Source organism: Plasmodium fragile (genome assembly GCF_000956335.1).
Source record: "Plasmodium fragile strain nilgiri unplaced genomic scaffold supercont1.7, whole genome shotgun sequence".
In the NCBI taxonomy this organism is placed as follows: Eukaryota; Apicomplexa; class Aconoidasida; order Haemosporida; family Plasmodiidae; genus Plasmodium; species Plasmodium fragile.
The window spans coordinates 203,045-214,922 of NW_012192587.1; the positions used below are offsets into that span (position 1 = coordinate 203,045).

At 41.3% G+C, this 11,878-nt stretch overlaps 5 protein-coding genes across 5 annotated transcripts; 3 read left to right on the forward strand and 2 right to left on the reverse strand.

The window, feature by feature from the left end:
• Positions 1–1,562: 1,562 nt before the first annotated feature.
• AK88_00873 (uncharacterized protein) lies at positions 1,563–2,412 on the forward strand (the record flags this gene model as incomplete). The annotated part of the gene is made up of 3 exons (XM_012478517.1): positions 1,563–1,832; positions 1,958–1,994; positions 2,117–2,412. 3 exons carry the CDS (start codon positions 1,563–1,565, stop codon positions 2,410–2,412), a joined length of 603 nt encoding a protein of 200 aa, XP_012333940.1.
• A 242-nt stretch (positions 2,413–2,654) lies between these two features.
• AK88_00874 (peptide deformylase) lies at positions 2,655–3,430 on the forward strand (the record flags this gene model as incomplete). The annotated part of the gene is made up of 2 exons (XM_012478518.1): positions 2,655–2,849; positions 2,975–3,430. 2 exons carry the CDS (start codon positions 2,655–2,657, stop codon positions 3,428–3,430), a joined length of 651 nt encoding a protein of 216 aa, XP_012333941.1.
• Positions 3,431–3,790: 360 nt separating this feature from the next.
• AK88_00875 (ribosomal protein L35) lies at positions 3,791–4,285 on the reverse strand (the record flags this gene model as incomplete). The annotated part of the gene is made up of 1 exon (XM_012478519.1): positions 3,791–4,285. The coding sequence occupies one exon, from the start codon at positions 4,283–4,285 to the stop codon at positions 3,791–3,793; it is 495 nt and encodes a 164-aa protein (XP_012333942.1).
• A 2,506-nt stretch (positions 4,286–6,791) lies between these two features.
• Positions 6,792–7,622, forward strand: AK88_00876 (uncharacterized protein; the record flags this gene model as incomplete). Its single annotated transcript, XM_012478520.1, has 1 exon — positions 6,792–7,622. The coding sequence occupies one exon, from the start codon at positions 6,792–6,794 to the stop codon at positions 7,620–7,622; it is 831 nt and encodes a 276-aa protein (XP_012333943.1).
• An 820-nt stretch (positions 7,623–8,442) lies between these two features.
• AK88_00877 (uncharacterized protein) lies at positions 8,443–11,190 on the reverse strand (the record flags this gene model as incomplete). Its single annotated transcript, XM_012478521.1, has 2 exons — positions 8,443–10,990; positions 11,129–11,190. The coding sequence occupies 2 exons, from the start codon at positions 11,188–11,190 to the stop codon at positions 8,443–8,445; spliced, it is 2,610 nt and encodes an 869-aa protein (XP_012333944.1).
• Positions 11,191–11,878: the final 688 nt, after the last annotated feature.

An 11,878-nucleotide genomic window follows, 5' to 3' on the forward strand; every position in this document is an offset into this window, starting at 1 on the left:
TAACCGCCTTTTACCTGCCGCGGGTCATATCACAGTAGAAGAGGGGTGTGGGTGTTAGTTTTCCCTGAGAGGTTAGAGAAGGCTGGCACGACATAGGCTCCAAAATAATGCGCCTCCCTTTTTTTTTTTTTTTTTTTTTTTTTTATGCCCCAAAGTGTAACTATCACATTCAAATTATTTAATTTGTACCACCGAAAAAAAAAAAAAAAAGGACACAAACAAGGGCATACCTTGCACTTGTCGTGTCCCTCTTTATAAGCATATGTGTAACGTTATTGGCGGACGCCCTCACCAGACATGTTACGTTCATGGGTTTATTTTGCCACCCTTTTCCCCTTTTTTCTTTTTTATCTCCGTGCAGGCCGTGATACTCTATTTCAACTTTATCGTTAACAGAAAAAACAAAATGTACCTCCCAAGCAAGACGGAAGAACTCGAGTTGCAGGCTAAGTGCAATTGACTATTTGGCAGAGCAAATTTTATATGGGGTGCGGAGAGACCCTTTTTTGACATTTCATTTTTTTTGTGCTTATCTCGAGAAGGGTGCAGGACTATGTGCCATTTCGAAATGCAGGCCGATTTGTTCATGCACAGTAGTCAGCGTGTGATAGTTTTTCCACGCGACATTCATTTTGCTTTTTTTATATATGTTTATTTTTTTGTGTGTTGTTCTCATTTGTCTTTCGTGTTTTCCCCTTTTGCCTTTCTTCCACACATGGCCCCTCCATTTGCTTCGTGTGTCGAATTTTATTGCTCAATGCATCCCCGGGGATTATGAATCCCAATTTGATGAAAGTTTTTCACCCCGTTTCTTATAGAACGTGGAAGATTTTAAAAAAAGGAAAAAAAAAAAATTTTATGTGCACTTGGAACCTTTTTGCTATATACCTCAAGTCGTAGTTAAGGGTGTAATAAGAGCACGTGTTCCTGTTCCTCATATATTGCTCAGCACGGGGCATGGGCATGTCACCATCGTGCCACTGCTTCACCCTTCTGTAAGACGGGTGTTGATCTCTTCCGTATTACCAACCTCACAAAATGGATCCACACACAAATGTTCAACAGGTGTAATTGCGGAGGAAGGCATCATATATCCCTTTCGCACTCACTTGGTGTAGCGGGGTGGGGGTTGTGTGAGATAATTCCCATTTGACTCTTCAAAAGGGTGGCGATTTTTTTTCGGTTATTATTTTATTATTATTATTTTTTTTTCCTTTTTCCTTTTGGCACCATTGACCTTTTCACAGAACGGTTCGTAGGCTGCTCCGTGCGCTTACAGAACTGATAAGGGAAAAGGAGTCGCACACGTTTCATGCTTTTCACTTTTGAAAAATTTCTTAAAGGAGGAATGAAGCGGAGGAATATAAAATTAAAGAGGCCTTTTCCGCTTTTCTTTTTTTTTTTTTTTTATCTTTTTTTCCGTTGGCGGCTTTTTTACGAGGTACCTACTTCCCCCCCCCTGCGGAAGAAAAGTGACATAGATGCTCACACCATCGAAACATACCCCCTCTTGCGGAGAACAAGGGACAAATAAAAAGAAAACAAAAAAATCGCGTTAATCCATGGCTAAGTGGAAGAGGACAGGGCTAGTACTGACCCTAACCATAGTAGCAACAATTGGCGGTCACTTTTGGGAGAAATGTTTTGCATATGTGATTAAGGGGAGAGATAGCTTGCGTCTAAAGCGCTACACCATAAGGAGACGGGAGCCAAGTACCGCCGTTCGAATGTTAATTGGCCAAAATGAGAAGGATTTGAAAATCGTGTTATACCCAGACCCGGTGCTTCGGAAAAAGAGTAACGAGGTGGTGAACTTTGATGACAATTTGAGGGTAAGAAAAATGGTGCGCCAGGGAGGCATAAACAAGATGCATAAAAATGCCGCACATATGTGTATATATATGTGTATAGTTCACAACCAGGTCGCTTCTTCCCCTTTGTTGCTTCCTCCCCACAGACCCTCGTAAGGAATATGTTTAACGTGATGTATGAAAGTAAAGGCATGGGATTAGCAGCTCCCCAAGTGAATATCAGCATGAGAATAATCGTATGGAATGCACTCTATGAAAAAAAAAAAAAGAAAATGAAAGAGTCTTCATAAATCCTAGCATTGTAGAACCAAGTCTAATTCGGTCCAAATTGGTGGAGGGGTGTTTGTCATTTCCTGGCATTGAAGGGAAGGTAGATCGGCCAAGTGTTGTGTCCATCACTTATTACGACCTGGAAGGAAATAAACATTTGAAAATTTTGAAGGGGATCCATGCCAGGATATTCCAGCATGAGTATGACCACCTCGATGGCGTTTTATTCATTGATCGTTTTAGCCAGACCGAGAAACATAAAGTTCGAGCCAAGTTGAACGAAATGATTCGTAACTTTAGAAGTAACTACGAGGTCGAGCCGGCTATATGAGAGATGCGTGGAACGGGGCGAGGTAAATACCTCTTCTGCATTATGTGCCTAAATCAGCATATCTCATTTGGCGATTCACAAGTGGGAGCGGTTCTCCGCTTTGCAGCCAATTGATAAGTGTCTGCTTTTGGCGGGAAAAAAAAAATAAGCAAATTGGTTAGAAGTAAATAACTGCGCCCTCCACAAATAAAAAAAAAGGGCGTAATGATGGGAGGAACAATTGGCGGTCACTTTTGGGAGAAATGTTTTGCATATGTGTGATTAAGGGGAGAGATAGCTTGCGTCTAAAGCGCTACACCATAAGGAGACGGGAGCCAAGTACCGCCGTTCGAATGTTAATTGGCCAAAATGAGAAGGATTTGAAAATCGTGTTATACCCAGACCCGGTGCTTCGGAAAAAGAGTAACGAGGTGGTGAACTTTGATGACAATTTGAGGGTAAGAAAAATGGTGCGCCAGGGAGGCATAAACAAGATGCATAAAAATGCCGCACATATGTGTATATATATGTGTATAGTTCACAACCAGGTCGCTTCTTCCCCTTTGTTGCTTCCTCCCCACAGACCCTCGTAAGGAATATGTTTAACGTGATGTATGAAAGTAAAGGCATGGGATTAGCAGCTCCCCAAGTGAATATCAGCATGAGAATAATCGTATGGAATGCACTCTATGAAAAAAAAAAAAAAGAAAATGAAAGAGTCTTCATAAATCCTAGCATTGTAGAACCAAGTCTAATTCGGTCCAAATTGGTGGAGGGGTGTTTGTCATTTCCTGGCATTGAAGGGAAGGTAGATCGGCCAAGTGTTGTGTCCATCACTTATTACGACCTGGAAGGAAATAAACATTTGAAAATTTTGAAGGGGATCCATGCCAGGATATTCCAGCATGAGTATGACCACCTCGATGGCGTTTTATTCATTGATCGTTTTAGCCAGACCGAGAAACATAAAGTTCGAGCCAAGTTGAACGAAATGATTCGTAACTTTAGAAGTAACTACGAGGTCGAGCCGGCTATATGAGAGATGCGTGGAACGGGGCGAGGTAAATACCTCTTCTGCATTATGTGCCTAAATCAGCATATCTCATTTGGCGATTCACAAGTGGGAGCGGTTCTCCGCTTTGCAGCCAATTGATAAGTGTCTGCTTTTGGCGGGAAAAAAAAAATAAGCAAATTGGTTAGAAGTAAATAACTGCGCCCTCCACAAATAAAAAAAAAAAGGGCGTAATGATGGGAGGAATACGAACGGTTGCAGACACGCGGTGCACCTCCTGTGGGGCTAAAATGTACGCAAAAAAAGGGCAAAAAAGAAGGGGTAGAATTTATCCCCCTTACGTGTCCATCCCAGCTACTTGCAGTCCAACGTGCCGCCCCGATGGGACTACGTATGAATGGCGCTCTTGTACTTCCTGGCAATGCGGTTGGAAGCAATGGTGGTGGTCTTCCGCAGGGACGCTTTATTGGACGAGGTTTTTTTCCTGAGCATATGATTCCTGCCCGCTTTTTTTCGTATCAGCTTTCCATTTTTTGTCAGTTTAAAGCGCTTCGCAATTGACTTGTTCGTTTTCGGTTTTACGTTTGTGTTCCCACGTACGTACAGATTGGAGAAACGCAAGTTGCTCTTTTGCCATCCATGTCGTGCGTGTAGAAATAGCGTCGCATTTATGTGTGTTTGCTTTTTATTCGAACATTTGTTTTGTGTGTATTTATTCATCATTATGTGCTTGTAGGCACCTCTTTTTTTTCTCAAGCTGTTCCTGAGTGTAGCACTACCTATGAGTGGTCTTTCCTTCCTTCCTTCGTGGGGTAGTTTTTCTGAGTGGCCAAGTAGGAGCGCGAGGAGCAACACGATACAAATGAGGAGGCAGAACGTCATGCTTCCTCACAAATGCAGTCATGTGTGTACGTTTATATTTGTGTGACAATGAATATTTTTTTGTTTTTTTTGTTTTTTTTGTGTGTGGGGGTATATTTCCACATTCTTTCCTTCCGCGTGTGTGTGTATCCCAGCAGATGAATACTCACTCGCGTTGGTACCCCATGCAGCTTTACAGACTATTGGTTGGCCACGTGTTCTGCGCCCACATGGTGACGACTGCGTCTCCATTCACAATTTTGTAAAAGGTCTCCTGTTCAACGAAAAAAAAAAAAAAAAAAAACACGTCACATATTTCTCCACCCAGTTAGTCCATACACGTATAATAAAAGGAGCATTTGGTAGTGGACGTTGCAAAAGGGATGTTAATCTGATTCGCGTCCTCGTACGTAGTTTCACACTTCCATATATTTACTTGGCTTCCGTGTGGCATCCCTTTTAGACATGGCCCATTTGGTGAGTGACTAAGCGGGTGCTTCGCTGAACAGGGGGGTTGCACTGAGTGGTGGTTGTTTTTCCCCCTATTCGTTTGCGCAATGGGACATACACAAGAATGCCCTTTAGCGCTCACACCCGTCTCCCTCACCCGAATATACGTGTGTTAGCAACCACGCTTTTTTTTTTTTGCCTCTTCACATGCTGCTTCTTATTAGGGTGTAATGCAAAAAAAAAAAAGAAAAAAAGGAAAAACAAAAAAAAAAGGGGGAAATACTAAAGGGACGGGGAAAATGGGAGCATTTATCCCCTGCGAAAAGTTCCCCGTTTGGTTAAAAAAAAAAACAAACAAAAAAAAAAAGTGTACATATGGACATATTTTATCGTAAGTTTTGCCCCCAATGGGGCAGTCACTGAATAACGCATTGCAAATTCTTGGGGCGAGAGTTCTGGAGAGTGGCTCATCAAACCTTCTAACCGTATACACAGAGGGCACACCACCATATGCATAAACAATCATTTCCCTTGCACATGGGTTGAAGCACGCGCACTTGCCTATCGAATAGGGTTGAATTCCCCACGAGATATCATATATTGTAACCCCCAGGGGAACACGAAGGAGGATATATGGGGTTTCCCCATCCACGAGCAACTATGTAAAAAAGGGGCAATAATTGGTAAAGATATTCATAAGAAATGGGACAAAAAGTAGAGCAATTTTTGAAAAATGGGATACCCACCCTGTTTACGCGACGGCACAGCATTTATTGGGAACCGTGTTGCATGTACATGTATACAAGGATAAAAAAGAAAAAAAAAAAAGGGTGCGGAGCACTATGGGTAACGGCCCACCACAGCTTGCATTAGCAGACTGCCTCGCCAGTTAGCTGCCATATTGGCTAATCCATATTTAAAGGCTGCCTTCTTGCCCCGCCCATGGGACAATGCCCAAATGTGGACCTACAGAAAAAAAAACGCGCGACGCAGAACGCAAAGGTCAAAAAATAAATTTGTGCCTTGAACCCGCCCGTTTTTTTTATTTTTCTCCTTTCATAGAAAAATGCAAAATTTTCAATTTTATTTTCATTAAAAAGTTGCTTGCCTTTTTTTTTTTTTTTAAAAAAAAATACAATAGGGGGGTAGTACAAATTGCTTTTATATAGTTTGGAAAAAAAAGAAAAGAAAAAATAATTAGTATGCTCAGGATTTACAAAAAAAATACAGCAGATTTTAGCAGCTGTCATTGAATTGATTTGACATATGTATCATCCTCTGGGAAGAATTCCAATGCGACGTTCCTCTACGCATGAGTCAAGCTGTATGCTGCTCTGCTCGAAATACGTCGTCAGTGGTTTGACCTTTTCTTTCGCTTACTTGAGACGGTGATTCTTTTTAACGTCTGTTGGACTGTACCTTGTATGTACATATATGTATGTATACGTATATATACCTGTTAGGTATTTACGGGATTGGCTTTTACCCTTTTCTTTCCCTAAGTAAATTACCTCACTTGGTAGAGACAAGCGTCCTCCCACGCCCCCTCATAATCTCGAACATCTACTGAGTTCAGAAAAACTGCCTACCACTGCATCTACCTGCGTGCATATAAATTTGGTACGCAGAGAACCCACATAATTGACACGACTGTACATATATATATTTGCTTTAACCTGTTGGCGAGTCTCCACTGCATCCTGCGTGTACAAACGCAAACCAGCGAAGGTAACATAACAGGTGAGGGTATTCACATCCGTCCTAACCGGCCGGAGAAGTCTGACTGGTGATCACATTATCATGTCATTGGAGGATAGTTAAAATATAGCAGCGAAAAAGGGAAAACAAAAAAAAAAAACCACAAGGGAGAAAAAAAATACGACAAGAGGAAGCTGTCCAGATAGAGCAGTTGTGAGGGGGAGAGAAGCCAAGACGTGATAGATGCAGTAGACCTGACAGACAAGCCACACTGGTGTCACCTCTCGACGAAGCGCCCCCTCGTGTACGAATACCTGAATTTCCCTTGCTACGCAAGGGTACGCAGCGCCACCCATAGCCAGACGCCGTTACACCCATAATGGAAAACATCCTGAGCAAGGTGGACAAAATCGAGCCGTTCGATCCGAAGGTGAAGGAAGAATACAACAAGTTCAAGTACGACGTAACAAAGCAAGCGATTGAATCCCTAAGAGAGAGAATCCCGAAAAGGATAATCTACTTCAACACACTGGTCAATGTAAATGCAGAGCCAGGTTCTATCTTAGACACGAGTGACCTAGATACAGACTCATACAAATATACCTCAAATCAGACGGAGGAAAATATACGAAAAAAGCATAAGACAAATGATCACGATGTGATTGAAAAAAAAAAAGATTCAATAGAAATAAATACAAAAAATGATATTAACCATGAACAAAAAAAAATAGTAATTGATGAAAATGTTATATACACTCATTACGTTCCTTCGCACAAACAAATAAGTGCAGAACTCGAAAAAATAAAAGCATATTCTTCTGAGCTGATCGAAATAATAGGTAATATAAAATTATGGATTCAATTGAATGTACCCAGAATTGAAGATGGAAATAATTTTGGAGTTGGGATTCAAGAGGAAGCTATACAGGAGCTCGCTAGGGTTGAGGAGAGTGCTTTTAATTTATATGATGCCATTGTCAAGTACTATGTGGATAGAGCAAAATTATCAACCAAGGTTATTAAGTATCCTAACGTGCATGACTACCAGGAAGCTGTGCGGGAGCTAGACAAGAAGGAATGGATTCATATAAAAATTACCATCATCGACATGCGCAACAATTATATTATGCTTTACGATTTGTTGTGTAAGAATTGGGAGAAGGTCGTCAAACCCAAAAATGAAGATGCCCATCATAGGATGACTTTCTAGTTGTCCCTGTATCGGGTCGCGAGGACGACACTTCCCCACTATACATACTACACCACTTTGCCCATTGCCATTTGCTAACTGTGAAGCGGTCAAATTAATTTGCTTGTTATGTGAAAATATCTGCAGCAAAATATATGCAGCAAAAAAGGGATCATAATTGGGGTGAAATTTGGCGGATACAACACGTTGAGAAAGTGTGGATCCACCCCTCATTTTTAGCCTATGTGATGTGCTTGCTGCATCCATGCCGCCCCGTACCGCCGGGGTGCCTTCTTTTCCACCGCCAGGGGAATATTACACAGCCGTGCCTCCCCGCGCGCACGGTTATAACTGAATTTGTCGATTGCGCATGTGGAAGCGCCATCCTACACGCAGAAGTGTGTGTAGATTTACGTGCGTGTAAACTTACACGATGGAGTATGCACACAGATCATTCTTTCCCTTTTTTTTTTTTTTTAAAATTGTCTTAATTTTTTTTTTTTTCTTTTAACACAATTATCTCGCGTAATGCAAAAAAAAAAAAAAAGGTAATGAAAAAAAAATTAAAAAAAAGACATATGAGATGAGTACACTCGCGACACGGGCAGCTATACCACTTGGGTATAGTTACCACTTTGAAGCGAGAAACGTATGAACCTCTGCTGACCTATAACGGAAGCAAGTCGGTGAGGATACCAAACAGGAGAAAGCTCACTGGGTGGCCTTCTAAAAAGGGTGATAGATGCACTTCAGGTGGGTTTCACAAAAAGGTGGAAAAGAAATATGTGTGGTTGTCGCCTCCCCCCCAATGGGCATTTTCTCCCCTCCCTTGTAAAGCACCCTACTTTGTATTCAGCGCAATGTACTTCCTGGGGAGGTTATAATTTTTAATCAAAATATCGTGTATCATATTTACAACATTGCCCTGAACGAGGATTTCCTCCTTTTTGGTGGAGGGAGAAATGACAATGGAACAAGAACAAGCTAGCTGTTTCTGTACATGTTCAGACAATTTGTTCAGATCCACATGGAAGAGAAACAAATTTGTAATGTGTGTAACATATTTTTTCCCTTTCATCCTTGCAACTGCGTAGATGTGAATGGAAGGGCATTTCCCTTTTGTGACCTTAATTGGCTCTACATCGAAATTAGCATTCGGCTTGATTATGGCATAGCATGGAAGTTGCGTCGAGATGAATTGGCTCAGGAGAGACTCGTATGACATGGTACACGTAGACGGCTCACATGGGATATTTAAAATGGCTCTCAAATCATCGTTTAGCTTTACCACCTGTGCATCCTTACCACTCACTAACTTCTGCTTCTGTACATACGATTTTAAAACATCTTTTAACTGCATAATGTTGTAGTAGGAACTTCTGTCCGATTTGCTATCTACGCATTTGAAAATGTTTATCCCTTTGGAGGATGGCATGTAAAATTCGAGTACCTGTGCGCCTTTGTTTGTTGCTTCATTTTTTGCATCATTTTTTGCTTCATGTTTTGCACTTTTATCCTGATGGGCACTGTTCGTATTGCCTTCCAACCCATTTTGTGCCCCCCCCGTGTCATTTTCACCTTTCTCCAACTGGCACAGTTTTTTTTCCTCCAAAGACATGGGTTTATAAGACGAGATGAGAGAACTTCCTTTTCGTATATTTACGACGGACATGACATTTCTGTTTTCTTTTATTTTAATAATTTTTAACTTGGAGCAATGTTGAATAAATTTGCTGATTTTTTTATACGTTGATTTTTTCACATCCAATTCTAGGTTCACTTGTTTTGCTTTTATTTTGTTTATACTGTCGATTGGTACCCCTAGTTTTAGTAACTCTGCAAGGAAAAGTTCATTTCTGTGTATGTACAAAAACTCCTTGGTCATTCTACTATACACTCCGGAAACTTCCAATGGGAGGTTGTCATCAGTGAGTGATTGAGCTACTTCAAGGAAGAGGAACATGAGTAGTGCATCCTGCTGTTCACTGTTCAGTTCGAATGTGTCCTTTTCATTTCTTTCATGGGGTATGTTAGCATTGGATTCTTCTACACAGGAGGCTTCGCTTACCGAATCATCTTCATCATCATATCTCGCCTCTTTCGATTCACTTCTTCTTTGAGAATTTTTTATTGAAATACTATTATTAGCATCCTGACCAGTTTGTGCATTTTCTTCCACTGAGCAGTCGTCCCACTCGTTCATTATGTCTGCCTCTGTATGGGTGATATTGTCCATCGCTTTGTTTATGTCTTCCCTCTTCCTCTGCTCCGTTACGAGGTTACCATCGAACCATTGCTTCTTTTCCTCTCTCGTTTTCTCCTCCTCAGGAGCATCTACTTGATTCAAGAAACCATCCTCCATTGAGTCGATATTCACTGTGCATTTTTTTTTCGTTTCACTTGGCACATTCTGTTCCTTAAATTGTGTTTCCTTCACGGTCTGTTTTTTTCCTTCCTTGGCATTTTTGCTGGTGAGGGGATGTGCGTCCCTTTTTGCGTTGCTCCTTTGGGCTAGTATGACTGCAAAATGTTTGTAAAAATTGTCTAGTTTTTTTTCGGTGGTCGTCTTTTTTTGCTTTGCTTCACTTCGTCCCGTGGGTCCGCCCTCATCATCCTTGGGCTTCTCCTGTTCGCTTTCCTCATCCGTGAAGGCTCGGTAGCGTTGATCATCGCTACAGTTTTCATCAGGGCGGTTGTCATGAAGGCGGGAATGAATAGCACCGTTTACATCGCTTATGTCGCTTACGTCGTTTGCGCCGTTTGCGCGTTTTCCACCGCTACGCCCTCCCGTCTGCTTCGCACACTTTTTCTTGGCCCCCTTATTCTCATCGTAGACTTTAAACTCGTCCAAATTGTCTACCACATTTTCCACCGAGTCGATAATTTTCCCCTGGAAGCTGCTGTGAGGTATAGTTTGTGAGCCCAGCTTCCACAGCTCATCATTAAAAATGTGCATAACTTTTAAACACTTTCCTTTTAAATTATAAAAGTTGTGGTTACTATCATAATCCACTGAACACTGTCCAACTGCAAAAGGGTGAGGGTTATTAAACACACGAACACCCCATACACTTCCAACCTTTAGTTCTTCTACATGTTCTACGTCTTTGCATATACCTGGTATCATCAAGTCTGCTCCCTTCATTAGAAATTCAGAGGCAGGTGGGTATATGACAAAGCAAGGTATTATGCGTGGGAATTTCCATAATGTGTACACGGTTGGAAAAATATCATTTTTGATGGTGAAAAGAACTGGGATGTTCTTCGAGAGGTAAATTGTTATTTTTGTTTTTTGCACTTTACAAATACATGTGTTTTCCTTGTCTAATATTTCATCCACTTGTTCTTCACTTTCCAGGTTAAAAGTGTTCTTAATGGTCACGGCTAGTCTGCGTTATTTATTTGTGTGTGTGTGTGTGAGGGGGGCATGAATGTACGCATCATGATGAATACTTCCATCTCATACATAGCAACAGAAAAAAATTTGTTCTCCCATGCCGCTCTACAACCCCTCTGTGTGCACTTACTTTTTCCTGTCCTTGTTTCCGAGGTAGTTTTTGTTGCCAAGGGCTATTTTGTTCTTAAACATGTTTTCCAAACAAACAAAAAAAAAAGCGAACAGCAGGGAATAAAAAGCAACACGGGAAAAAATTACAATATCGAATTATGTACTGACCAGCGGCAAACAAAGTCCACTGCGCATTCCTTCTTTGTCGACAACTCTATATTCAAATTTGTAACTTTAGTAAAATGTGGAAACAAAGGAGAAATGATTAACCTATCGCATGGGACCAATATGCAGCACTGCCCTACCGTTTTTTCTTCTTTTTTTTTTTCCTTCTTTTTTTTTTTTCCTTCTTTTTTGTGTCCCCGCCTCAGTGTTGACGTTCGCCTTCGTATTGGTGTTCACGTTCACAATTTCATAACGTATGGGCGTTCCGAATTAACATCGCGCCTATATTGAGTGAGCGCAAAAGAATCAGGCCTTGTTTTCACGCCCGCTTCGACATGTTGAGGGCGCTTTTTACTCTTGCGTGACAAACTCTGCGCAGTATGCCCCGGTACAAGATTTTGCAATTTTCAAATTTCAATTTTTTTTTTTTTGTTCCGGTCACTCCAGGGGATACATAATTATGCATGCACTAAACTGGGGGTGGTGGCAAACAACCAGTAGCAAATCGCGCATGCTTGAATTTTCCTTCATCTGATCTGGAGTTACAAAAAAAAAAAAAGGTGGGAACAAAAAGGGGGAGGGGGAGGAAAGGACCTCTACGACG